Source organism: Caretta caretta, chromosome 10 (genome assembly GCF_965140235.1).
Source record: "Caretta caretta isolate rCarCar2 chromosome 10, rCarCar1.hap1, whole genome shotgun sequence".
Taxonomy (NCBI): Eukaryota; Metazoa; Chordata; order Testudines; family Cheloniidae; genus Caretta; species Caretta caretta.
This window is the reverse complement of record NC_134215.1, coordinates 46,867,168-46,893,319: the sequence shown is the minus strand read 5'-3', so window position 1 is coordinate 46,893,319 and position 26,152 is coordinate 46,867,168. Positions and strand designations below refer to the sequence as shown.

The 26,152-nt window shown below is 52.1% G+C and overlaps 2 protein-coding genes across 5 annotated transcripts; one reads left to right on the top strand and one right to left on the bottom strand.

The window, feature by feature from the left end:
• Positions 1 to 5,842: 5,842 nt before the first annotated feature.
• LOC125644321 (actin, cytoplasmic type 5-like) lies at positions 5,843 to 7,992 on the bottom strand. Of its 2 annotated transcripts, none has more exons than XM_048868082.2 (2): positions 7,846 to 7,992; positions 5,843 to 7,496 (listed from the first exon to the last, which is right to left on the bottom strand). In XM_048868082.2, exon 2 carries the CDS (start codon positions 7,483 to 7,485, stop codon positions 6,355 to 6,357), a length of 1,131 nt encoding a protein of 376 aa, XP_048724039.1. In that variant the 5' UTR covers positions 7,486 to 7,496; positions 7,846 to 7,992; the 3' UTR covers positions 5,843 to 6,354. The 2 variants fall into 2 exon arrangements, with proteins under 2 accessions (XP_048724039.1, XP_048724040.1); XM_048868083.2 differs by having other exon boundaries at positions 7,839 to 7,926.
• A 72-nt stretch (positions 7,993 to 8,064) lies between these two features.
• Positions 8,065 to 16,849, top strand: UBL7 (ubiquitin like 7). Of its 3 annotated transcripts, none has more exons than XM_048868081.2 (11): positions 8,065 to 8,219; positions 8,745 to 8,989; positions 9,517 to 9,636; positions 10,232 to 10,314; positions 10,478 to 10,562; positions 11,328 to 11,385; positions 13,075 to 13,208; positions 14,129 to 14,178; positions 15,287 to 15,454; positions 15,729 to 15,851; positions 16,238 to 16,849. In XM_048868081.2, exons 2-11 carry the CDS (start codon positions 8,806 to 8,808, stop codon positions 16,373 to 16,375), a joined length of 1,143 nt encoding a protein of 380 aa, XP_048724038.2. In that variant the 5' UTR covers positions 8,065 to 8,219; positions 8,745 to 8,805; the 3' UTR covers positions 16,376 to 16,849. The 3 variants fall into 3 exon arrangements, with proteins under 3 accessions (XP_048724038.2, XP_074989054.1, XP_074989055.1); XM_075132953.1 differs by lacking the exon at positions 8,065 to 8,219 and adding an exon at positions 8,240 to 8,426; XM_075132954.1 differs by lacking the exon at positions 8,065 to 8,219 and adding an exon at positions 8,496 to 8,519.
• Positions 16,850 to 26,152: the final 9,303 nt, after the last annotated feature.

The window sequence follows — 26,152 nt, the reverse complement described above, 5'->3', positions numbered from 1 at the left end:
CAAGGCTAACACACCAGCACAACCATGCAAAGTTGCACTAGCTGTCCTGGGAAGAGTAACTTGTGAAGAAGATACAGAATTTCCCTACATATAGTAAAATGAGACCTTAACCATGGTTTTAAAAACTGCCACTTTGACCTCCTTCTGGAGTTGTCTTGGGGTTGCGGAAGGGAAGATACTAGAGCAGCCAAACTTTTTGGCCTGAGTCCCACATCGGGTTTCCAAAAGGGTATGGAGGGCTGGTTAGGGGAGGCTGTGCCCCCTGAAACAGCCAGGCGTGGCCCAGCCCTTGCCCCCTGATGGCCCCCCTCCCCTGGGACTCCTGCCCCATCCACCTGTCCCCTGACTGCCCCTACCCCATCCACCCGTTCCTCCCATTCCTAACTGCCTCCCAGGACTCCTGCCTCGTCCAACCACTCCTTCTGACTGCCCCTGGAACCCCTGCCCCTAGCTGCCCCATCTAACCCCCCCTCCCTGACTTTCCCCCAGGACCCCTGCCCTATTCAACCCCCCTGTTCCCTGACCTCCCTGCCCCTTATCTACACCCCAGCTCCCTGACCACCACCCTGAACTCCCCTGCCCCCCCTTACCGTGCTGCCTGGAGCACCAGTGGCTGGCAATGCTACGGCCGCCACCCGCACAGCACAGAGCACCAGGTCGGGCCGCGGCTCTGCCGCTGCGCTGCCGCCCAGAGCATTGTGCTGGTGGCCCAGTGAGCTGAGGCGGTGGGGGAGGGGGAACAGCTGGGGAGGGGCCAGGGGCCAGCCTCTTGGACCAGGAGCTCAGGGGCTGGGCAGGAGGGTTCTGCGGGCCGGATGTGGGCCGTAGTTTGTCCACCTCTGTACTAGAGCTGAATACTTGCAGTTTCCTTCAAATTCTCTCAGTAGCCTACTGCAGCATAGCACAGTGTGAATTTCTAAACAGTTTAGCAGCTGCCTCTATACAGGAGATCAGGACTGACTCCTCAATCTCCCCCAGTCCTCAATCATGCAGTTTTGTATTTTAAAATGGTCTTGTTCTGTAGGTGGGCAGGTAGGGGGAAAATATTGTCCTCAAACATCAAAATCTGAGATCAGACCAATTGATGATTACCTCCCAGCTTCAGGCTGCCCCAAAATGACCTCCAGTGTTTTTAAAGACAACTTATTTGTGGGTCTTTTCTATTCTAAAGAGATCACTGAAAGATGATTACAAAAGCACAACGTGGACAGAAATATTATATTGCAATATTAGCTTGGACTGGGATCCTATGTGCTAGATGCTATACAGATAGAAGAAACAGATGGTCCCTGGCCTCAAAGAGTTTGCACTCTAATCCAACTACAACACTAACTCTACAATATCTTGATTTTTAATAAGGCTTTGGACACAATCCCGCATGACATTTTCATAAGCAAACTAGGGAAATGTAGTCTAAGTTACTATAAGGGGGGTGAATAACTGGTTGAAAGACTGTATTCAAAGAGTAGTTAGCAAGGGTTTGCTGTCAAACTGGGAGGGTGTATCTAGTGGGATCCTGCAGGGATCAGTCTTGGGTCTGATACTGTTCAATATTTCATAAATGACTTGGATAAGGACACAGAGTGTGCTTATAATATCTGTAGATGACATCCAGCTGGGAGGGGTTCTAAGCAGTTTGAAGGACAGGATTGGAATTAAAAATGACTTTGACAAATTGGAGAATTGGTCTGAAATCAACAAGATGAACTTCAATAAAGACAAGTGCAAAATACTTCACTCAGGAAGGCAAAATCAAATGCACAACTACAAAATGGGGAATAGCTGGCTAGGCAGTAACACTGCTGAAAAGGATCTGGAGATTATAGTGGATCAAAAATGAATGAGAGTCAACAATATAATGCAGCTGCAAAAAAGGCTAATGTCATTCTGGGGTCTATGAACAGGAGTGTCATACATCAGAGACAGGAGGCAATTGTCCCGCTCTGCTACACACTGGTGAGGCCTCAGCTGGAATATTGTGTCCAATTCTGGGCACTATAGGAAAGATGTGGACAAATTGGAGAGAGTCCTGAGGAAATCAACAAAAATGATAAAAGGTTGAGAAAACCTGATGTGAGGAAATGTTGAAAAATGGGCATGTTTTGTCTTGAGAATAGAAGACTGAGGGAGGACCTGATAATAGTCTTCAAATATGTTAAGGGCTGTTACAGAGAGGACTGGGATCAATTGTTCTTTGTGTCCACTGTAGGTAGGACAAGATGTAATGAGCTTAATCTGCAGCAAAGGGGATTTAGGTTAGATATTAGGAAAAACTTTCAGACTATAAGATGGGGCGGGCAAACTTTTTGGCCTGAGAGCCACATCGGTTTTCCAAAATACTATGGAGGGTCGGATAGGGGAGGCTGTGCCTCCCCAAACAGCCAGGTGTGGCCTGGTCCCCGCCCCCTATCCGATCCCCCAGCTTCTCACCCACAACAGCCCCACTGGGACTCCTGCCCCATCCACCCGCTCCTTGTCCCTAAACCCCCCCCGCCCCATCCAACCCTTCCTCTCATTCCTGACTGCCCCCCTGGGACCCCTGCCCCATCCAACCACCCCTTCTCCCTCTCCCCTGACTGCCCCATCTACCCCCCCCTCTCCTTTCTGACTTTCCCCTCAGGACCCCTGCCCCCATTCAACCCCCCTGTTCCCCACCCTCTGACCTCCCCGACTCCTATCCACACCCCCGCTCCCTGACCACCCCCTGAACGCCCCTGCCCTCTATCCAACCTCCCCTCCTGCTCCCTGCCCCCTTACCGCACTGCCTGGAGCACCGGTGGCTGGCGGTGCTATAGCCGCACCACCCAGAGCACCAGGACAGGCAGCCGATGGAACCAGCCACGCCACCTGCACAGCACAGAGCACCGGGTCAGGCCGCGGCCCTGCCACTGCGCTGCTGCTCAGAGCATTGCGCCATCGGCACAGTGAGCTGAGGCTGCGGGAGAGGGGGCACAGCGGGGGAGGGGCCGGGGGTGAGCCTCCCAGGCCAGGAGCTCAGGGGCCGGACAGGAGGGTTCCGCAGGCCAGATGGTGGGCCGTAGTTTGCCCACCTCTGCTATAAGAGTATTACAGCTCTAGAACAGACTTCCAAGGGAGGCTGTGGAATTCCCATTGCTGGAGGTTTTTAAAAACAGTCTGGACAAACACCTATCTGGGCTGGTCTAGGTTTACTTGGTCCTGCTTCAGCACCGGCGGATGGACTTGATGATTTCTCAAGCTCCTTTGTAGCCTGACATTTCTATGATTCTAATTTGGCGCAACATTCCTGATGTCATGACTCAGCCATCTCCGAAGGTCACTGTCCTTCCTGGGCCCCTGCCTGCCTGACCCACTCCTCACTACCTGCTGCCCTTGGACTATGACCACTCACCAGATTCATCACATTGTGCTGCCTTGCAGGAGATGGGTCAGAATCCAATCCCAGCCTCCCTCTTCCCAGGCTGGCAGGGATTGTGTGTACCATTGGGCTAGAAGCCAAATGAAGCAAAGCCAGTGGCACAGAGGCAAAGCAGCCCTGCTTGCTGGCATGTGCTGGATGTCAGCAAAACAAATGAGGTTGGGAAAAACTCCATTCTGTTCTCATTCACAATGCTGGAAGCAGAGCACTGCAGGCATCCTAACCTGTCCTCCACTGCATCCCTGCCCCATGGCAGGTACCTTCCCTAGTCCCGCCCCTTGCTCCATGGCAGGCACCATCCTCACACTAGAGCTGGAGCTTGCGTCAGCTCCAGCCTATGACAGGAACCTTCCCCACTGCACACACCTTCTGCAGGTAGCCACCCACAATCCCTGCTCCATGAGAGGCGAGTGCCTCTTAAATCCAGGCCTACAGGAGTATCCTCCCACAAAATATCCTCAGTGGTATTTACACTTCTAACTTCCATTGATTTCAGTGGGAGTTAGGAGCCTAAATATCTTTGTAGACCTGGGTCTTCGCTGCAGGCTGGCCCAAGGGATGTTACATTGGAGGGGAAGTAACAGGAGCAGAAACCACACCATGGTGGTAGCTATGGGAGTAAGGACAGGTGAGAAAAAGTGGACACAGTGCCAGGTGCCTGAGAATTCAGATAGCATTAACAGTATTGCTTCTCAAGACCTTACAGCCTGCACCTCCTATAATTTGTGCCTTTATTGCCTCTGTGTAGGAGCTGGGCACCATTGTACAGCACACTCATACTGACTAAGGCCCACACTTGTCAGCTCATAATATTCCAAACCTATTTTGTCATAAGCCCCCAGGGTTCCTCATTATATGGGATACCAGCTGTGTGGACATTGGCTGCAACCTGGATTTTGGCTGGATAGAGATGGGTAAATATAATCTGCCCTAGATCACAGGCAATCACATATTTTGCTGTGGCAACTAACTTTGCCATATCAGTACCTGAAAGTGATAGGGACAAAAATATTTGAGTATTGTACAACTTGGACTTCATACTAAAGTTTGATAAACTAGAAACCACCAGTCCAGCACTCTCCCATGTTCAGTACTGTGTGACACCCTGTCCCCAGGCTAGTTGGCCTTTGCTTATGCTAGCTGGACATTCCCATGCAGAATACATGTAGGCAATGAAATGGGGAAGAGCTAAAACAGCTGCTGGCAGCCTCAAGGAATGTGATTCAAACCAGGGCACATACAGAAACAGCATATAAAGTTACTATTTTATGAAATTAGAACATGTGGTAGTTTTTCCCCTGTGGAGTGATTTTGCTTGGAAAGGGAGAGAGGTAGGCAAGTTTTACCACCAACCCTTAGGACCAGATCAAGAAGGTATCCTATTTAAAGGATACCACCACTTCATCTTGAATTCATCCTTAAGACAGTTTAGCTTCACATTAGTTTTCAAAGTGAACTGAAACAGAAGCCTACCAAAATCTGACTTAAGAAACTTCTCCAAAAAGGCTGTCCAGCTGAATACAAAACTGCCCCTCCTCCAAGACTTTAGGGTGGAGTCAGTGTTTATTCTTTTGGAGACTGAGTACTGAAGGCAAGACAGGGCAGTTCTGTTTAAGATATACTGTTTGGTTTACTCTCCTCTGACTGATCTTAGAAGTGTATGACAGTTTTTACTAGAGTTGAGCATATGTTTGAGTTCTTAAGGTCTAAAAGTAGTCCAGAAGATATTTTTAAAACATCAGAAATGATATGTCCAGTCTTCCAGGCAGGACATGTTGGATACTGGAGTGAATGTTATTGTGGGTTCTTGTATCTTAGTTAAAGCAGCAGAATGATGGATCTTTAAGCCAAAGAGTAAATTTCCAGAAAGTTACAAAAATTCTTACAGTATTAAAAGAGGGGTTTAAGCAGCTTAAAAACCCACCCCAGCTTCACTCATTAGGTGAATTTCCACTATTTCTCCAGTCAATTCTCAGGGGCAGAAATGGTCTTCTACAGCAGAAAGCACACTTAACACTCGGGCCTTCATACATCATACAATCTATTTCCCCCCCCACCCCCTCCCCCAGTCCATTTCTCTTGCCCATCTTTAACAGATGTTTTACATGCAATTTTCCCCTCACTGAACAAAGTTAGTGGTACCCAGCAATAGCTAGCCATGCTTTGCTATCTGAGTGGAGGGCTCTTCAGGACCTAGCTGAAAATGCGGGTCAAAATTTCTTCTCTGTACACCAAAATAGAAGTGAGACATGTTAGGCAGGTTTTAGAAGTCCCCATGGCATTTTCTGGGCACAGTGATTAGATTAATCTGGTAGGCTGCAGTATAGACTTGCAATTTAATTATGCAAATTACTATGGAACATGCATTTCTATTAGTACTTTTCAAAGATAATTAGCTTTTCCATATCGATCAACCCAGCTACCCTGAAGTAATTGTACAACACATTTTAAATTTTAAACCACAGAAGTTTATTAGTTTGCCTTATACAAGGAGCGGTCAGTGACATTACAGTTATCACTTTTAGGGTTAGTTACAAATCTACTTCTGAGATCCCATTACATCAAAGTCAACCACCCTTAGTCTAGTCTCCAGCCCCTGGGAATTTATAGCTAAAGGGGAAAAAAGTTAAGGGTCACTAGTCAGCCACAGGAAAACTAAAGCTTAACAGGTAGCTCTCTCTCCACTAATACTGTAGGTTAACTGTAACCTTCGTCACATGTGCAACCTGTAACAGAGCTTAAGAGGCACGGGGTATAGTTACTACACAGTACATCAAAGGAATAGTCAAGTTAAACATAAGAGGTGGTGAGTAAATCAAACAATATTGGTCCAACATGAAAGGCTTTTCAAGGGCAAAGTTTACAAGTAACTACTCAATTTGGTAAATACATTTGCCCTGACAATTACTGTGGGTAACCCCATCAGCAGAGGCTGAGCACACCTGCTGAGACCCTCTTTAGAAGCATTTACGATGGACAATGGATGGGCCAGACTCATCATATTCCTGCTTGCTGATCCACATCTGCTGGAAGGTGGAGAGAGAAGCCAGGATGGAGCCACCAATCCAGACAGAATATTTACGCTCCGGGGGGGCAATGATCTTGATTTTCATTGTGCTGGGTGCCAGGGCCGTGATCTCCTTCTGCATTCTGTCAGCGATGCCAGGATACATGGTGCTTCCGCCAGAGAGCACCGTGTTAGCATAGAGGTCCTTTCGGATATCTACATCACACTTCATGATGGAGTTGAAAGTGGTCTCGTGAATGCCACAGGACTCCATCCCCAGGAAGGAAGGCTGTAAGATGGCCTCTGGGCACCGGAACCTTTCATTCCCAATAGTGATCACCTGGCCATCAGGGAGCTCATAGCTCTTCTCCAGGGAGGAAGATGAAGCGGCCGTGGCCATCTCCTGCTCGAAGTCCAGGGCGACATAGCAGAGCTTCTCCTTGATGTCACGCACAATTTCCCTTTCGGCCGTGGTGGTGAAGCTGTAGCCTCTCTCGGTCAGGATCTTCATAAGGTAGTCGGTCAGGTCACGGCCGGCCAAGTCCAGACGAAGGATGGCATGGGGCAGGGCGTACCCCTCGTAGATTGGCACTGTGTGGGTGACCCCATCCCCAGAGTCCATGACGATACCGGTGGTACGCCCAGAGGCATACAGGGACAGCACTGCCTGGATAGCCACATACATAGCTGGAGTGTTGAAGGTCTCAAACATGATCTGTGTCATCTTCTCTCGGTTGGCCTTGGGATTCAGGGGGGCTTCAGTGAGCAGGACAGGGTGCTCCTCAGGGGCAACCCGCAGCTCATTGTAGAAAGTGTGGTGCCAGATCTTCTCCATGTCATCCCAGTTGGTGACAATGCCATGCTCAATGGGATACTTCAGGGTGAGGATGCCTCTCTTGCTCTGGGCCTCATCGCCCACGTAGCTGTCTTTCTGCCCCATGCCCACCATGACACCCTGGTGTCTGGGGCGTCCCACGATGGAAGGGAACACGGCTCGAGGGGCATCATCCCCAGCAAAGCCAGCTTTGCACATCCCGGAGCCATTGTCAACAACGAGGGCGGCGATTTCTTCATCGGCCATTTTGATTTAATCTGAGAGAGACAGTGAGGAGTACAGACTCCGTTAGGTGCATGGAAGCTTTCAAGGAGACGCGATCGGCTTCCTCCCCCCTGCGCCCTAGGGCAGGGGGACGCTGCTGTTGTCTGGACCGGGATGTGGGTGCAGCAGGGCTCAGCCTACAGAGCTCCGACCCATAGGCCAGGCCCAGCCCGGCGCTGCCTCCTCGCCCCGCCCCCTCACTAGGCCCGCGGACTCAGCGGCTCCGACTGGAGACGAGGGCGGTCGAGCGTGACCCCAGCCCGGAGCGGCCAGCCCCCTCCCAGCGGGATCCCAAGGCCGCCAGCCCCGCCCTCGGGACACAGAGACCGACCCACCCGTTACCTCCAGCAGCTCAGTCACGTCCGGAAACCGCAGTAGCCTGTGTCTCCTTCCGCAGGCACCACGCGCGCAGCTTTATCCCCACCGGAATCGGAAACCCGCCTCCGGCCCCGGACGCCCATTGGCTACTGTGATGATAACCCGCCCCTCCCCACCTTCCCATCTACCTATCAGAACGTCGCTGGCCGGACCAGCCTTGTTCCCAGCAGACTTTGCGGCAGGGAGTCCGAGCCGCACGCTGGGAGCTGTAGGCGCTCGGGGAGCGAAGCAATGGCTGGTCTCGTCTCGTCAACTACAATTCCCAGCATGCGGCGCATGGAGCTCGCCGGCACTTCCTGTTTCGGGGATGGTGCTCCGGTGACTGTAAACAACATCAGGTGGGGGTTGTGGAGCCCTTCGCCGTGGCCACTGCGGGGGCTGGCCTGGCCTGGCCTTGACTCCCGCCTCGGGGCAGGGTTGGATCAGCATCGATCCGTTCCCTAGGTCCCTCTCGCCCCTGGGCTGGGCCCTAGGGTTCGGCCTGGTGTGGCTCCGTCTCCCGGCGCTGTGGTTGGGGTCTCCGGCACTCGGATCTGGATACCCGGGCAAGGCTTACCATAGACCCCACCCCTAACCCGGGCTGGGGACCAGGAAAGGCCTCGCCTAGAACCTGTCCACTCGCCGAGCTGGGCTCTGTGGTACGGCCTGGCAGAGGAGCTCCTCTCCGGTCTATCAGGGATTGGGACCAGGGCATAGGCCCACCCTTCGGTGTTGGTGACTAGGGCAGGGACTTAATGTACATATCCCCACCCAGAGTTAGGCACAGGGTATAGCCTAGTGTAGATCCATTCCAGTTATGTGGCCAGCTGAATCAAAGTCTTGCTGGGAGCGTCTCATGTTGGTTTGTTTTGTTCCCTTCACAGCCTCTCCTGGAGCTCAGAACTGGGTTTCTGAGGCTCAGTTCCTCTTGATGACATAGTTACAATGTCTTTGTCAGAGTGGCATATTGCGGTGAAGCTGGCAGATCAGCCATTGGCCCCCAAATCCATCCTGCGGCTACCAGAGACTGAGTTTGGAGAGTGTCCTTTGGGTGGGTGCAGCATCTCCTACCTGAAGCAGCTTATCACTGGAAAGCTGCAGGAGTCAGTCCCAGACCCAGAACTTATTGGTGAGTTACTGCTTTTACTGCAGGGTTGGGCCTAGTCAAGCCTGGGATCATGGTCAAATTTCAATTGGGTAATTACATACAGCAGTTTCAATTGGATATAGCTTCTTTGCTTCCAGTGTTGCTGTGTATAATGTTAGTTATTATGGAGACTTTAGCCATCCCTATTTTCCAGGTTTGCTTTTAACAAATCCTTCTAACAAAGCAGGCTAGTAGACACCTATTTCTGCTATGAGATATACTTTGTGTCTGACACCACTAGAACTCTGTGGGGTTGGGGCAGTTCTTTTAAACCGTGTAGTTCTGTGAGAGGATGCACAGCCAGGCTTGTGTCCTACGCTTCAAGGTCCCCTGGAATTTAAATGTGCAAGTGTTTATGCCGCTGAATATTTAGGAGTTGCCACTTAAATAGCTACATCATGTGGCAGGCTGATAGCATGCCTGGAAATGTACTTATCCCATAAAGGCCAAGCAATAGACCTTCCCACAGGAATACCCTCTGTTACAGAGCTGTGCTTTCTCTCTCTCAGATCTGATTTACTGTGGCCGCAAGCTGAAGGATGACCAAACCCTTGACTTTTATGGCATCCAGTCAGGCTCAACTGTTCATGTCCTGCGGAAGTCATGGCCCGAGCCGGATCAGAAACCAGGTGAGAGAGAGGATGCCTGGGTTAACCCTCTGGAACTCTTAAGTGTGTGTATGTGTGGTGCTGATCTCTTGGGGTTGAGATGGGGACACATACTCCTACTTGCCTGTAATTTTCAGGGACAGAGGTATAGTGGAAGGAGGTGAATTCCTTGAGATTGATCTGGTGTCTTCTGTGAAACCTCCAATGTCGAAGGGGAGCTCTCTGTGTCTGTTTCATGCTGACATGGGAACTGTGGAAGGAGCCCCATGATACATGGAGAAAGAGCCCCTTAGCTGAGTTCCAGTCAATTACACTGGTGCTGTTGAGGACCAAAATCAGATCCCCACTCATTTTGATCCATCTTTATTTTGCTTTTGGAGTGTTCTGTGGTCAGCATCAGACCAGGTAAATTAAAGCAGTGGCACTGGGATTGCAGATTTGGGAATGCTAGCGCAAAGGTCTTTAGATTCTTCCCCCGCACACACACTGCTCTGACAGACTGGGTTTGGCTTTCTTGGCAATGAGGAAATGGATGACATAAAGGACAGGCAGAATGAAACTGACCAATAAAAGCTCTTGATTTTTCTTCCCATCCCTTTCTGAACGTCTCCCCTAGAACCTGTGGATAAAGTGGCTGCAATGCGAGAGTTCCGTGTCCTGCACACCGCCCTTCATAGCAGTCCTGCATACAGAGACGCAGTGAGTGTGGCTTATTCTTCACCCCTAAATGTGAGTCATCCACCATGTGTGCCTGAACAAAGGAGAGGGATGGAGAGCCCCAATAACAGTTTAGTTGGGCTACCCCAGTTTTAGACTGGCCTCGTTATGTGGCGTTGCTGATCTGTTTTGATTTCTTTGGTAGGTCTTCAAGATGCTGGGGAACAAGGAATCACTGGATCAGATCATCGTAGCTACCCCTGGCCTCAGCAGCGACCCTGTTGCTCTGGGTGAGTTCAGATGTGGCCAGACAGTGTAAAGGACATAGTAAATAGGGGTGGTCTGTGGAACCTATTAATTCCTCACATGGGAGAGGGAGCGTCAGGCTCCAGGAAGAACAGGAAAAGGCAGTTTCTGCAGAGACTTTCCACCTTTGAGATGGAGAGGTCTGAATCTGTCCGGGAGTCAGATTTTACTAGTGCTATCTGTTGTTGGTAGCTACACTCGACAGGGCAGGGGCTGATCGAAGGACACTCACTTCAGCTGGAGCAGGACTGGGCCATAAGGAAATGGAGGGAGGGAGGTGTGTAATGAATGCATCTGCTTTGCACTTGCCCTTTCCAAGTGCCACAAAGGATTAATTAACTCTAATCCAGGCCCACCTGGCCTAGTGAGCTAGCAGCATCTCTGCATGGCCATGTGCAGATTCTAGTAGGACTCTGAGTTATTGCTTCTCATGGCCCTGAGCCCAGAAGAGCAGATAGCTCTGAAGAGCAGAAATATTGTATGATGCTCAGCAGCAACCATTGTTGACTCAACACATGGTCCTTGTGCTTGGGAGCTGATGGTCATGATGCAGAGCCTTGTAGGAAAGAGGTGGAAACCTTACAAGAGAATAACAGTGGAGAGATCGTCTGGAATACACATTGCTCCACTGCCCAAGGAGTAAAGCTGTTCCAGGAACTAGTGACTTTTGCTTGTGTTTTGGGTCACATTTGACAGATGTGCCTTTTGTTTCCTGTCCCTGATTCAGTACGTTTCCTGGTCTCTTTCAGGTGTCTTACAAGACAAAGATCTTTTCTCTGTCTTTGCTGACCCAAACATGCTGGACACGTAAGTTTCGAATGGCCAGTGCTGGGTCCAAGCCACCACACCACGCAATGCCTGTTTGTACAATTGCAGTCTGTTTTTCTTTAGGTGGGAGGAGAGGGTTACTCCAGTTCTCAACTACCGGTGTGGACATGCCATTCCATTGGCGTAGGCTGGGTCGAAGGCTTTCCCGTCCCTTCTTCCTGCTTCCAACCCCTCTCTCTTAGTAATAGTAGTCTGAGAAAAGACTGAGGTGGGGTGTCTGTCAGTGAGCTTCCCCTGCTGCACTTTACCGGGAGGGATGGCTCAAGAGATTTGTACTTCAATGCAGGAACTTTCATCTCTGCTTCCTGAGTTCAAATCCAGTCTTTGTTGGTTGTGGCTGACAGTTGCAACCATCTGATTGTTGCTCAGTGCCCTGTGCAAGTTGAGGTGGGGAATCTCGTTTTTGGTCCCAGTGGGCAGCCTGCATCAGAAATAGAGTAGCCAACTTTCTAATCGCACAAAACTGAACACCCTTCCCTGGCCTGTTCCCTGAGACCACGCCCCTTCCCTTCTCTAAGGCCCTGCCCCTGCTCACTCCATCACTCGCTCTCCCACACCCTCACTCACTTTCTCAGGGCTGGGGCAGGGAGTTGGGGTGCGGGAGGGGGTGAGGGCTCCAGCTGGAGGTGCAGGGTCTGAGGTGGGGCTAGGGATGAGAGGTTTGGGGTGCAGGAGAGGGCCCTGGGCTGGGGCTGAGGGGTTTGGAGTGCAGGAGGGGGTGTGGGCTCTGGGAGGGAGTTTGGGTGCGGGAGGGGGTTGGGCTGTGGGAGGGGGTGAGTGGTGCTGGTTCTGGCTGGACGGCGCTTACCTTGGGTGCCTCCTGGAAGCGACTGGCATGTCCATTCTGTTGCTAGACTCAGGGGTAGCCAGGTGGCTCCCTGCACTGCCCCTGCCTCCAGGCACCACCCCTGTAGTTCCCATTGGCTGTGGTTCCCAGCAGAGTTGGAGCTCGGGGCAGTGGAAGCGTGCAGAGACCCTCTGGCCACCGCAGTGCCTAGAAGCCAGACATGCCGGCCGCTTCCGGGAGCCACATGAAGCCAGGGCAAGTAGGAAGCCTGCCTTAGCCCTGCTGCAATGCCGATGCGGACTTTTAGCAGCCTATTAAAATCTCCCAGATTGCTTTCAATAGTCACTAGGAGATTGATGCCGATTCCATTAGACTCCTGGCCAGTCTGGGAAGGTCGGCAACCCTAATCGGAAACCCATTGCCAAAATGGGATCGAACTGGCCCCTCTTGTTGGCCAACTCAGCAGAGTGTGTAGGATTGAGTGGGCCAAGGGGAGGGCACTTCCTTCACCTAGAGATCGTCCTTCTGTATCATGAGATACATCAGCCAGGGGAGCTGGAACTGCTGTGACCTATGCTGTACCTCTTCAGTGGATAAAGAGAGGATTCCAACCTTTGGGGATGTCAAACGTGCCATCTTTCACTAGCATCAAATCCACTTAAAAAAAGAAGTTGGAGCATGATACCTGGACTGGTGGCAGGATTATTACTAGACCAGGTGGACTGGAGAGGTTACATCATCTGGCTGCCAGAGCTGGGATCGGAGATGGTGGTGAAGCATAGCCCACTGGGAGGCCTGAAATTGCTGCTCCGGGTGCTGTGGTGGCCTCCCTTCCCTTCCTCTGGTGCCACCTCCAGGTTTCTTGTTTTGTCTCTGCCCAGGCTCATCCCAGCTCACCCTGCTCTGGTGAATGCCATCATCCTGGTTCTGCATTCAGTGGCGGGCAGCACGCCTCTCCCAACTCCGGAGACCTCCTCGCGCAGCATGCCCTCCAGCTCCTACAGGGACATGCCAGGTCAGTTTGCCTGTGTGAAGCATCCAGCTGTGTGTTCACATGGGGTAGATGAACTGCGGGATCTACAGACTAATCCAGGCCGTAACTGACCCTGAGCCTTCCAGGGGCAGGTGGAGCAGGAGGCCTGGTTTGTTGAGTTGGTAACGTGCATCTGTTCTGGGGGTAATCTTTAGGGCAGAGAGAGAGAGAGAGGGATTTTCCTTCTCCTCTGACATATGCAGCACTAAGTAGAACTCATGGAATCTTCCAATTAGAGTGCAATAAATGAGTTGCTGGGTGTGTTAGGCCTGCAACCATGACCCTTCAGCTGCTGTAGGTCTTGTCAGATCCTAAGTGGGATGGAGCCTCTTCACCACTTGGGTGGGAAACCTCCAAGGAAAACCTAGGATGCTGGTGATTCATAGGTAGCACTCTTTCCTCTGGATCAGAAGTAAACCAGGGTCCCATGTAGCGGTCCTGGCCCTGTGCTGCTGAAGGCTGTGCCTTTTCCAAGGAGCCATAAAACACTTTTGAATTTTAAAGATCCCGTAGTTTGTTTGCATGAGAAGAGGTGTTTGCTCCGTTGTCCTGGCTGTATTCTAATTTGGGTAACTATGCTGCTTCCCTAAATTCCCTCCGTACTTTCACTAGGAGAAGTTATTTTTCACTCCCCCATCTAGTGCTGTAGGCACATTAATGTCTGCTGCATTCCACCCCAGAGATGACTGCATTTTAATGGTGAGTGGGCAATCCTTATAAAACGCAGTCCGTGAAGTGTCTTTCCCTTGGAGGCTGAGTGTTGTCTATCAGCTGATTTGACCTCTCTGAAGGCATGGGCGATCTAACAGTCTCTGCTGGGAGGGTAAATGGGAGCTGAGATTTTGCGTTGTCTGTGGTTTGGGAGCTTTTTTCCATTTGAATGTGTTCTCTTCTCTGGCCAGGTGGCTTTTTGTTTGAAGGTCTCTCTGATGATGAAGATGATTTTCATCAGGTAATGTTAGTGGGGCAGGTGAGGGGTCTGGGTTTGGGGGATGGTTGCATTTAGAGGCACTGTAAAATCAGAGAACCTGGAGCTGCACCCTGGGCAGGGTGGTCTTGCAGTCAAAGCACTGGATTAGGGTTTGAGAGACCGAGGTTCAGTCCTTGGCTCTGCCAGAGCCTCCTGTGTGACTTTGAGCAAGTCGCTTCTTCTCCCAGTGCCTCAGTTTCCACATTTGTATTATCTAGGGATAAAAATTCTGTCTAACTCCCCCAGACTATTGTGAAGCTCAAGGTATTAATGATTGTGAGGCACTCAGATACTACAGCGAGAAGAGCCACAAAAGTACTTAGTTAGGCTCACATAGTAAGAAATCAGTCGGGCCAGCTCAGGGAATGGTGCTTCTCTGAATGCCAGCACCAAACAGCATAGGAGCGGTGCAGCACCTTGCCTGGATGTGAAGAGTGGGTGATGCAAGTACTTCTGCTTCAGGGCAGCGCTGCAGGTTTCTTTGCAGAGGGACAAGGTCTTGGTGGGTATGATTGTTTGAATATTCAGCAATGGGTGGGGAGGGACACCCTGCCTGACAGGGATCATTAGGCTAAGGCGATGTCCCAACCCATGGCCCGTTGACAGAACCACTGAGGAACTTGATATTGGCTAGTCAATCATTCCCTCCGTATAATACATCCAGTAACTGCAAGTGTCGGATCAAAGCCAACTCCCCTGACCCCCAACCCTATGTTTTCTCTTTGTCTCCCTTCAATTTGCCAGCAATGATCACTAGATGGCCCAGACTGCTGGTGGCCCCAGCCACCTCTGAACTCTGGGTCTCTGTCACATTGTTTGTTTGAAATTACTGACACAGCTGCAGCATGATCTTCCTTCGCTGCATCTCTACAGGGCTTCCAGTGTCTCCATAACAGCTGTGATTGATACTGGGAGTTCTTAGCCTGGTGACTGCGAAGGTTAACGTTGAAAGACAGGGGAGCTGGCAGGCCGAGTTGTGCAATGCTAGTTCTAAAGGTGGTTCTGATGGTGACCTCCTGGAATCCTGAGCGCGCCTTGAGTTTCTTTGTGACATAGACGTTAAGTCATGGGTTTTCTTCCATCCCGGCAGAGCACAAGGTCCACGCCTTCCAGCAGCACTTCTGGGTCCCGCCCAGCATCGCTTGGCTACACTGGGGCTGCCGGACCCCGGCCAATCACACAGAGTGAACTGGCAACTGCGCTGGCCCTGGCCAGCACGCCTGAGAGCAGCTCACACACTCCTACCCCTGGCACCCAGGTAGGGTAACAGCACAGCATCAGGGAACCCCTCTCTCAGGTCACAAACTGCAGCGAGGTACTGACTGCTGAGAGCCAGTCCCAGCTAACAGCCCTGGGACCTGGAACTGGGCTAGCCCATTATGGCAGGAGTCTCCTCTGTACAGACCCCAGGAGGGAGAATGTGGGGTTGGGGAGACCCTTGTGGAGGAGGCATTGCCCTGAAGGTCACTGTGGTGGCCAGTTAACATTACAGCTGTGTGTGGATCCCACTAGCACTGTCTCCTGTCTTCCAGGGTCACTCATCGGGCACCTCTCCGATGTCCTCCAGTGTCCAATCAGGAACTCCCATCACCAACGATCTCTTCAGCCAGGCCTTGCAGCATGCCCTGCAGGCATCTGGGCAGCCTGCCATGCAGGTCAGTAACTCAGTCTGGTCATTTCAGGGCTCTGTGACCCACCTCTCTCTACCCTGACTCCAGCAGCTATCGCAGGACAGGAGTCTTTCACTTGAAGCCCCGCGTTGCAGGCCACTCAGTATCCAAAGGTGGTTCAGTGGCTGGCTGGAGCTCCCAGCAGGAGGTGCTGTAGGGAATGATGCAGAAACACTGGAGGTGGAGGGTATGGGGCAGGACCGTGGGGTTGCTCCCAGCAGGAGGTGCTTAGATCCCAAGGTGACAGAGGCATAGAAATGCAGTAGGGAAATGCTGCAGCATTGGAGACCATGGAGGAGGGTGGGGAATAACTTGGTATTATTTACTTGGGTACTGACAGATCCCCTTAGCTGTCTGTTCTCTCTCTACAGAGCCAGTGGCAGCCGCAGCTGCAGCAGCTGCGGGACATGGGCATACATGACGATGACCTGAGCCTCCGAGCCCTCCAGGCCACCGGAGGGGACATTCAGGCTGCCCTGGAGTTGATATTTGCAGGCGGGGCACCCTAACCCCCTCTGAGTGAGGGCAGAGTAGCATGTTTCAGAGATGCTGCTAGGTTAGGACAATTGTGAAGTTCCTGTCTCCAATCCCCACCTCAGCCCTGAAACACTTGAACAGAACTGAGCATCTCTCTTGCTACGGGCAGTGTAGGGGTCTCTCCCCTATCTTGTCGGGACACAGTTGATGGCAGAGGAGATGATGCACTATGCTGGGATGGGAACTCTGTGTCAGCACTCAGAGAGGGTCTTTCTACTGCAGTCCTCTGGGCTATAACCACCATAGGCAAGACCACTGGATTTCTGTATAGCCACAGGGAAAGAGCAACAGCCCCCTGAACCAGGAGATGCTGCAAAGCCACAGCTGCTACCACGAGGCATCTGCCAGCTCCCTCTCCTGCTTGCACTTCAATTCCTGCCACCCTAGAACGCCTCAGTCTGTTTTAGTGCGTCAGTGTTTGAGTCTAATAAAGCTGAACCTCTCCACTTGTCTGTCATTGGAGTTGTGACCCGGTAGATTTCAGAGCTAGCCTGAGCGGTTGTTGGGTGTGAGGCCTCCAAGAATAACCTTAGCTGCTGGAGGAGGTACTGCCGATAATGCAGCTGGGGGTGCTCTTCCCCCGGAGCCCATGCTGAACCAATGTCCCCAGGCAATGTCAGTGGAACATTTCAGTCAAGAGACAGTGCCCAGATGATCATTTGTGTGTATTAAAGGGGGGGAGGGGATTCCTCATAACATGTAGCATTTACATCCCACTTCTCATCTGCAACACCCTTTGCAACCACTCATTGATCCTCACATAAGCCCCAGGAAGTAGGTGAAAGTAGGGAAGGACAGGAACTGGCTAAAATGCAGGAGGAATAATTCCATTCTGCCCACCAAAAGTTCTCTCTTTGCTTTCCAGGGATACGCTCTTCATCCTCTTACCTTGGTTCTAGTGTCATTGTAGTGGCTGCCATATTCCACCCCACCAAACCATGCAAGGGACATGCAAGCGCAGCTGCTGAGCACCTTGCATTACAGGTCATTTCTGGAAATGTGGGTCTTTGTCTTGCGTGAAGACGAGTTTTAGGCCTCCTTAGCAGGTGGGGTTGTACAGGCATCTGTATTAAGGAGAGACTCCGTACTCTACAGCATGAGACTCCCTCTTCAGCTGAGACCTGCCCCCATCAGCTGTGGGGAACCAGTTTGGAATTTGAGAAATTCACAGGAGCATGCAGCCACCACAGGGTGGCAGTAAAGGCACATCACATCGGAGTTAATCCGAGGACCTCAAAGCCTTTGACAGAGCTCCTGGAGGAAGGAAAATATCCCTGTTCTCATAGGAGGGAAAAAAGCCCAGGCTAGTGTTTTCAGGAGTGGCACCTGGTTTTGGTTGCCCAACTGGAGAACAATTTGGAGCTGACTTTCATAGTCAATTCATTGAATTTCTTAGTAAGTGAAGTCAATGGCCATTGTGGATGCTTTGGCCCAGATCCCCAAGGGTCTTTAGGCTCCTAATGTCCACTGATTTCAATGGAAGTTAGCAGCCTAAATAACTTCGTGGTTCTGCCCTTAGGACCCCTGAAAATCGGGTCCTAGGTATCTCAAGATGGGCCCCCAAAATAAGTAGACACTTGAACATATGGCCTTCACTGATGTGTACCCATGGGGAGTCCCTGGTAGAGCTCAAATCTCCTGCTTTCTAGGCCCCTGCTGAGACCTTAATGCGTGCCTACTTCACTTTTTTAAAGTGCTCTGCAAATATTAACATGGTTTTGTCCATCACACAAAGGCAAATCCTGGATTACTTGGCACAGGGCAATCTGTTGCCCACTGCTTTTAATCCATTCTAGTTTATTAGATGTCTCAGGGGGTAGGGGTCGCATCACTTCCCTTGAAATGCAACCTAGGTGATCTCAGCATTGGCCATTGGATGGGGATGTACAAATACTTGATTTATCCTGTCTGGTTACTGCCCTAACTGGGTGAAATTCTTCTGGCCTCTGTCAGACAGGAAGTCAGAGTGGATGATCATAATCATCCTTTCTAGCCTTTAAATCTATTAATCTAATTCCTCTCTGTGGCTTTTAACCCCTCATATAGGTGTAGATAGAATGCTATCTCCCTTAGTCACCATGGAGGTAATCTCAATTTTGTTTTGAAAGAATGTTAGAATACAAGGACGGCCATACTGGGTCAGACCAAAGGTCCATCTAGCCCAGTAGCCTGTCTTCCAACAATGGCCAATGCCAGGTGCTTCAGAGGAAATGAACAGAACAGGCAATCATCAAGTGATCAGTGTTCCCAAGTCAGTTTCTCATCACTGGTTTGTGTCACTTTTCTCTGAACTCCCTCTGGTTTGTTGACATCATCTTGGTTCTGAGAACTGCATATGATTGTTCCAGATACGGTATCGCCAGTGACACCAAGAGGGACTTGGCGCCACCTTCCTTTCGCTACAAAAGGGGGTCGGGACCCCTCAGGGGGTCGTGAGGTTATTACAGCGGGGGTCACGAGCTGTTAGCCTCCACCCCAAACCCCACTTTGCCTCCAGCATCTATAGTGGTGTTAAATATATAAAAAAGTGTTGTTAATGTATAAGGGGGATCGCACTCAGAGGCTTGCTGTGTGAAAGGGGTCAGCAGTACAAAAGTCTGAGAACCATTGCTCTACAGTGTTGTGGCTGCACGTGAACCGCACAGAATCCCAGTGGCTGAAAAATCCCAAGCGTGTCTCTAATTTGCTGTCTACCAAACCTCCTCAGTCATTGACCATAGCTTCTTTCCAGCTAGCTCTCTCCCTGTTCATGCTAGTTTTGGTTGAATTTTTTTTGCTCTTATTAAAGGTGCATGTGCCCAAGTCAGGTCTTTCCAGTGTACTAATCTCCAGGATCCTATCACTTCTTGCTCTTCCTGGATGATGCAGTCACCTGCTTTACTTCCTGTTACATACTTCTGTGTTAAAGGGTGCTGAACAGTATATTTTTACATGTGCTGCTCCCTACATTTCCTCCTACGTTGAGGTTTGGCACATGATCTCCAATGGGCTGAGTTACGTGCTAGTCAAATGTTCATAGACTTACCTGCCCTAGCATGGGCTGGCTTGCTCATAGGATTTTTGAAACGTGTTCATTTGATCATACAATTTCAGTTGGTGCTCGCAGCTCTTCAGTTAATTCTGTGGTATGGGGTTACCTCAGGGTGTCTCGCTGTAAGCATGTTTCACCAGCGACTTCCCATTTTTGACATCAAAGTGAATCTGACTGGTTAAGTTTCTGACTGCCCTCCCACAGAGTGATGCTGATGGGGGCAGGGAGAGGGAAGTGGCCCTTGGGTGTGTTATCAGTTGGTAGCAGCTGTTTTCATTCTGGTCTCCAAAGCTGCCCTGGCACCCTCATTATCTCTGGCTATCCTTTCCATCACCACTGCATACTAGGGCTGCCCCTCACTGACCTTGTCTTTCTTGGAAGGGCAGGGCTGAGTGCCTATTCTTGGGCAGCTTCCCTGCGATGTTGTCTGGCTGTTATCCACCCCCCTCCATTTCATCTTGCTGGTTAGGAACATCCCACGGCATGGCTGGCCTCCCCCGCCAAGGACACATCACTCAGTGACAAGAAGGGGATTTGGAGAGGGTGATGTTGCAAACAGAGCAGAATGGAGATGTGAACATCCTTGCTTCGCTGTCACAGTAGCTTCCTTCCACCACCCGCCCCCATCAATTTATGACTCCAACTGTCCCTGGCCTCATCCGCTTCCTGCATGACGCTGGGACCTGCCAGAGGCAGTGCAGGAGCAACCGGCCTCACCTTGATGCCCACAGCATGAATGCTACCTGCAGTCCTGGCTGCCCCATCTCAAAAAAAGAGAGATTGGAATTAGAAAAAGTGCAGAGAAGGGCATCAAAAATGATGAGGGGGATGGAACAGCTTCCAGAGGAGAGGAGATTAAAAAGGGACTGTTCAGCTCGGAAAGGAGATAGCTAAGGGGGGGTGTGATAGAGCTCTATGGACTCATGAGTGGTGTGGAGAAAGTGAACAAGGAAGTATTATTTACCCCTTCACGTAACACAAGAATCAGGGGTCACTTTATGAAATTAATAGGCGGCAGCTTTAAAACAAACAGAAGGAAGTACTTCTTCACACAATGCACAGTCAACCTGCAGAACTCATTGCCAGGGGATGTTGTGAAGGCCAAAAGTACAGCTGGGCTCAAAAAAGAATTAGATCAGTTCCTGGAGAATAGGTCCATCAATGGCTCATAGCCAAGATGGGCAGGGATGCAACCTCATGTGATGGGGCATACTCCCCTCACTAGCCCCGAGAGAGCTGATTTAGGCCATGTGGGCCCAATTAGCCAATTAGGCTGCAAATGGGGGGAGATTGAAGCTGGAGGAAGCTAATTAGATGAAGGATCACCTGTGATGGGACAGGTGGGGCTTCTGCAAAGCCAGGAGGCTGGCAAGCAGCAGGAAAAAAGCCTGCAGTCCTCCTCCTGGGGTAAGGGAAAAGAAGCCTGGTTGGAAGGTGTTTGGGCTGGGGTGAGAGCAGTAAGGTGATGGAGATGCAGACCCTAACTGTTCACTAGAGGGCCCTGGAGTGGAACCCAGAGTACAGGGCAGGTCTGGGTTCCAACTCAAACCACTGCAGAGTGGCACTGTTTGGGGGCCATGAACAGGAAGACTGTCTGGGCCCTGTTGGAGTGCCAGGGTCCGGGGCCATGAGGACTGCCTGATGCCACGTGGACGGAAGAGACTTTGAAAGCCTACCCCAGAAGGGGAACTTCTTAGTGACCTGGCTGGAGGGCTACTTCACAGAGGGCCCTCAGCAGCTCCTGGAGTGAGACAGAGGCTGCAAACAGAGAGAGAGGCAAAGGGACAGGATGCAACTGCAGGAAGAGGCATCAACCTTGTGAGCCATTTCCCAAAGCAGCAAAGTGGAGATGCCATCCCGGTGCTGAGTAGAGCGCCCCTCCCCATCACACCCCATGCTCTGGGTGTCCCTAAACCTTTTAGTTCTAGAAACAGGGACTGGATAATGTGATGGATCACTTGAAAAATTGCGTGGTCTGTTCAATCCCTCTGAAGCACTTAGCACTGGCCACCATCAGAAGACCAGATACTGTGCTAGATGGACAATCAATCTGATGCAGTGTGGCCACTCCTGTATTCTCCTGATCGATCACAAGAAAAAGTCATGTTTCCGGCAGCATGCAGAAACCATGTTGCTTCTGCTTTTTGTGGCTTATTGGAGTGAATCTGAAATCCAACATTTCAGTCCCGAGACCTGATTTCTGATGTAAAACAGGAAGTTCCCTATTAGTAAGAGGCTGAGACGTTTTCCTCCCACTGTCTCCTGAGAGATCCCTGGTTCCTCCCCTTCTACTGCAGCCTGCCATAGAAGGGGTTTGGCTTCACTGCTGAGGCACGGGGGCCATTTGAAGTCCCCGCTGGCTCTGCATTTCCCTACTGGCATCAGGACTTGAGTGCAAACATGTGGATCACTTTATCATGACATGCCTTGAGCACTAGTCAGGACTCATGCTCCCTTCTGCCTGCAGTGGGATTGGATGGGTCAGCTGGCAAAGGCAGATGTGGGCCAGCAGCAGTGGCCTCTCACAGAGGGGTCTCCATGCAGGTGTTCTGCCAGGAGTTGGGGGAAGCAAAGGGATTTAGCTGAGCCTCTGTCTATCCCACATAGACTGTGATGGTGGTTCCCAGCCCCAGTTTCTTGATCTTGGCCAGGTCCTTCAGCAGGGGTAGTCAATTTTTTTTTTTTTTTTTGTCACAGTCCAAATTTCTTGGTCAAGGTCCATACTTCAGAGAACATAATAAAACAACAATGATAAGGATAATAAGTAAATAAAGATTTTGGGGTCTATTCAAAAGTGTCTGGTGGTCTGGATTTGGCCCACGGTCTGCCTATTGACTACCCCTGTCGTACAGAGTCCGAGGCTGTATGTGAGCTGGACAGGCTGCAGTGCTGCTGAGAGATGCTTAAGTGGAGGTTAAGTAAATGTCCCCACTGGTGCATATGTACCTGCAAAGGCGCTTTCTTGTGTTCTCTGGAGGCTAGCTAAGAACAGATCCCCTGCAAGGCTCCCCCTCAAGGTGGCGCTGCTCACAGGACAGGCAAGGCTGGCAGTGGGGAGCTACTCCTGCAGCGGAAGGAATCCGGGCACAGACCAGTCACCAAGGCCATGAGGGCAGTTTGTCAATCTTGTGACATTCTGGGCCTGACTTGGCAGTTTTGAACACTTGGGGTTGGTGATTCTGGGAGGGAACAACAGGGCACCAGGATCAGGCCCTGGCTGCTTCCCAAGGGGAACAGCAGGATCCTCTTCCTACACCCACACACCCCCAACACCCTATTGGTGAGGGGCTGGACATGGGGCCCTTCTCCAGCTGGGAAATCCAAGGCCTTGTTGCAGTCACAGCACTCCAACAGAACTGGCCTTGAGGGTCTACAAAGCTGCCCTGAGCAGCTCCAGGAGGCCATGGCAGAGGCTGGATCCCCTTCTGTCTGGGGAAATGAGTGCTTTAATCAGTGCTGGTCTCTAGCATCAAATACTCCATAAATGTCACATGCAACAGGGCCCAGGGACTTCCCGGTCCCTCCAGCTGGGCCCCAGGTCATGATGTCTCTTGTCCCCTTGTAATCTTTGATGGCACCTGGCTGTCCCATCCCAGAATCCTCTCCGCTGCCATGGGCTGGAAGTGCATTGTTTGGGCCAGCCGCTCTGGTCAGCAGCAGGAGCAGCAGTGGGATGGAGTCCCTCCAGGACCTTCTCTCCAGATCTGCAGCAGGGACCATTTCTGAAGGTCAGCACCAACCAGCAGGGATGGGGAGGGGAGGGGAATGGGGAGAAATGCATTTGGGTCTCGGGGTGGGAGACTTCCCTCTTTGGGGTGGCCATTGTCCCCAAATCTAATAAGAATATGGGTGAGGGTTGGGGCAATCCCCAAGGAGAGACCTTGGATGGGGGTGGGTAGCACCTACCAGGAGGGGCTGTGGTGGGAGCACCCCTCAGAAACCCAACCTGAGTATGGGTGGGGTAATCCCCCCCCTAGGAGGTACCCAGGTGGTGGGGGGAAGCAGCCCTTGTGGGTTCAGGCTGTGGGCAGGGCAGGCTTGTGAGTTGTCAAATCATCCCAGGGTCTCCCATCCATCTCCTGTAGATACCCTGTAAGGGGGAGACTCCAGCCCCAGATACGCAGGCCAGCATTAGAGGTAGGAGCCACCTGGCTGGGTGGGGGACACTGGATCTAACACTGGGATGGGAATTTTTCCATTTGGGGTCTATGCAGCGCATGGATGGAATCAGTCCCCTCAACAAACAGCCTGGCGGAGAGAGGAGCGTACAGTCAAATAGCAGGTCTCTTGCCCAGAATCAGGACACATGGTCACCATCTGGGCCCCCTCCCCTAGGGTTCCCTGGCTCCTTCCAGCTGTGTTACCCTGCTGCCAGCTCCACCCTGATCTGGGCATCGCAGGGTCGTTCTCTGCTCGTGGACGGCAGGATCTTCCAGGGGATTATCAGGCTGGCCCTGGGGATGAATGGATGTTGGCAGGTGTTCCCAGGAAGGTTTGGGGTCTTTCTCTCTTCATGAGAAGTATCTACCCCCCACATTGCGCCCCAAGCCCTGCCTGAAGGAGGCAGCAGTGGGACTAGGTCATCCCCTAGTGGGCCAAGTAGGAGCCATTTCTGGCTTTAGCTCCCTAGCGTCTCTAAGGTGATGGGGAGTTTGGGCTGGTTCTGTGGCGGGGGACACACAAATATTCCAGTTGGTCTCAGGGGGGATTTCGGGTCTCTTACTCACCCCATGGGGCTTCCTCGCTCACCCCTGCCTGGAGCAGGAGGGACGGGCTGAGACTGCCTCTGTTCATCAATGGAACAGGCTGGATCCTTCCCTTCTCTCCTTCTGCACCCTGGGGTGGTGGCTACTTCTATTATGGAGGGGGGTCAGGTCCCCCATTTCCCACCCCCACCTCCCATTGGCTCCCTGCAGCTGGGCTGGCTCCTCCAAGGTGCTTCTCCCCCGCTGGCTGGAGGCCACACTAACTGGGACCCTGTTCAGCGGTAGGGAGAAGGCAGAGGCCCAAGGGAGCTCTCAGCAGCCCTGGGTTTGCTGGTTCTAGCCCAGGAGGCACCTACCCCACATTCCCAACAGCCATGAACTGGGTGAGGGCACCAGCTGTCCCAGACCCTGGAGTCCTGTGCTGGTGGTATTTTGTGGGTGTGTATGTGAGGGGAATCCTGAATAATGAGGCGGATTAGGGGAAATCCCCCAACAAACTATCTGCTGCATTGAGAGGGGATTTTCCCATTGAAAGTATCTGAACTGACTGCTGAGGTGGGACGGGGCGAGAGTCGCGAGGAAGTGGCCTCAGAGGCTGATGCTGTCCTACATGTGTGTGAGGCGGGGGGGTGCACATGGGGTAGGCCTGGGGGAGGGGGTAACAGGGCTCATGAACTGTGGGAGGGAGGCTGAGTGCCCTCTCCACAAAGAGGGATCTTGGCTGCACATGGGGACTGCAGTGCCCCACCCCCATGGAGCCCCAGGGTGTTGGAGGGTGGGGTTCATTCAGTCCTCAAATTATATCAGTGGCTCAGCCTATTTCTCCACACCCCACACCCCTTTCTCCTGGGTGACCCTTCTCTCATCTGTCCTGCAGAGCCTCCTGGCTCTCGGGCCAGCGACAGGTAGGAGCCGTCACTTGCTGCTTTTCTATCAGGCTGGGTGGTCTGGGCCAGGGGAGGGAATTGGGGAGGTTCCATGGGGCACACTGGACAAGTGTCCTGGTTGGGTGAGGGATGCCCTGGCTTTGGCACTGGGATGGGAATGGATTCCACATGCTGCCAGTTCATAAAAACAGTGGGCCTGGTTCTGATCCCACTTACCTGGGTGTTACCCCCTTGTGGCCCCATTGGGCCTGGTTCTGATCGCACTGGGTTTGTGTGTTCCTGCAGAAAGGCCTGTATTTGGGGCTTCCCCACAATCATTCGGACCCTGAGGCTGCACACTGGAGATGGGAGCCGCTTCAAGCTCATTCTGTGTGGTGGAGGGGAGCCCGGTGGTTTATTTTGGGGCTTCATGTGGAGGGTGGAGTTGGAATGGGGTGTGACACCCCAGGGGGCAGAGGGGCGGGGTCGCAGGAGGGCTGGCAGTGGGTTAGCTCTCACTCCGTGGGGAGGTGGGTAACCCTGCCTGGGGGTGAGTTGGGTCTGGGATGAGGGGGTGAGTGTGGGGTCTGCCCCCTTCTAGCCATGTGGCTTGGCCCATCCCTGGTGTTGTCCCCAGCCGAAGGTGCCTGCCTTGCCCACCAGAAGGAGCAGAGGGATCCGGTGATTTGGTGCCTCAGGGGCCCAGGTAGGAGCTGCTTCTGGCTTTAGCCCTTGATTGAGATGTTTGGGGTGGAGCTTCGGGAGCTGGGCACGGCGGAGTGGGGAGGGGTGAGAATGGGGCAGTCTCTGTAGCAGGGACCGGGAATGAGGTGGGCAGGGGCTGGGAACTGGGTGAACCCATCAGCAGGGAGTGGGGGCCCCATAATGTGTGTCTCAGTGGGACTGGGGGGTCCTGGCTGGGACGTTCCAGGGCTGAGCTCTGGGTTTTCCCTCCTGGTGTCTTGCCCAGGCCCCAAGAGCACACGCCATGGGAAGCCCTCAGCAGAACTGGTGCGGGGGCCCATCCCCCAGGCGTCAGGGCTGGGTCTGTGCTCCTGAGCTAGAGGCCATGTCACTCCAGGGGACAAGTGGGGGGTTACCCATACTGCCACATACTGGAAGCCTCCCCACTGGGCCCTGCTGCTG

Excerpts from the sequence above, each read along its gene's own strand:
- LOC125644321 (XM_048868082.2), bottom strand. The coding sequence starts at position 7,485 with ATGGCCGATGAAGAAATCGCCGCCCTCGTTGTTGACAATGGCTCCGGG.
- UBL7 (XM_048868081.2), top strand. The coding sequence starts at position 8,806 with ATGTCTTTGTCAGAGTGGCATATTGCGGTGAAGCTGGCAGATCAGCCA. Across the intron at positions 8,990-9,516 it reads CCCAGACCCAGAACTTATTG|ATCTGATTTACTGTGGCCGC; the intron begins GTGAGTTACTGC and ends TCTCTCTCTCAG. Across the intron at positions 14,179-15,286 it reads ATGAAGATGATTTTCATCAG|AGCACAAGGTCCACGCCTTC; the intron begins GTAATGTTAGTG and ends CCATCCCGGCAG.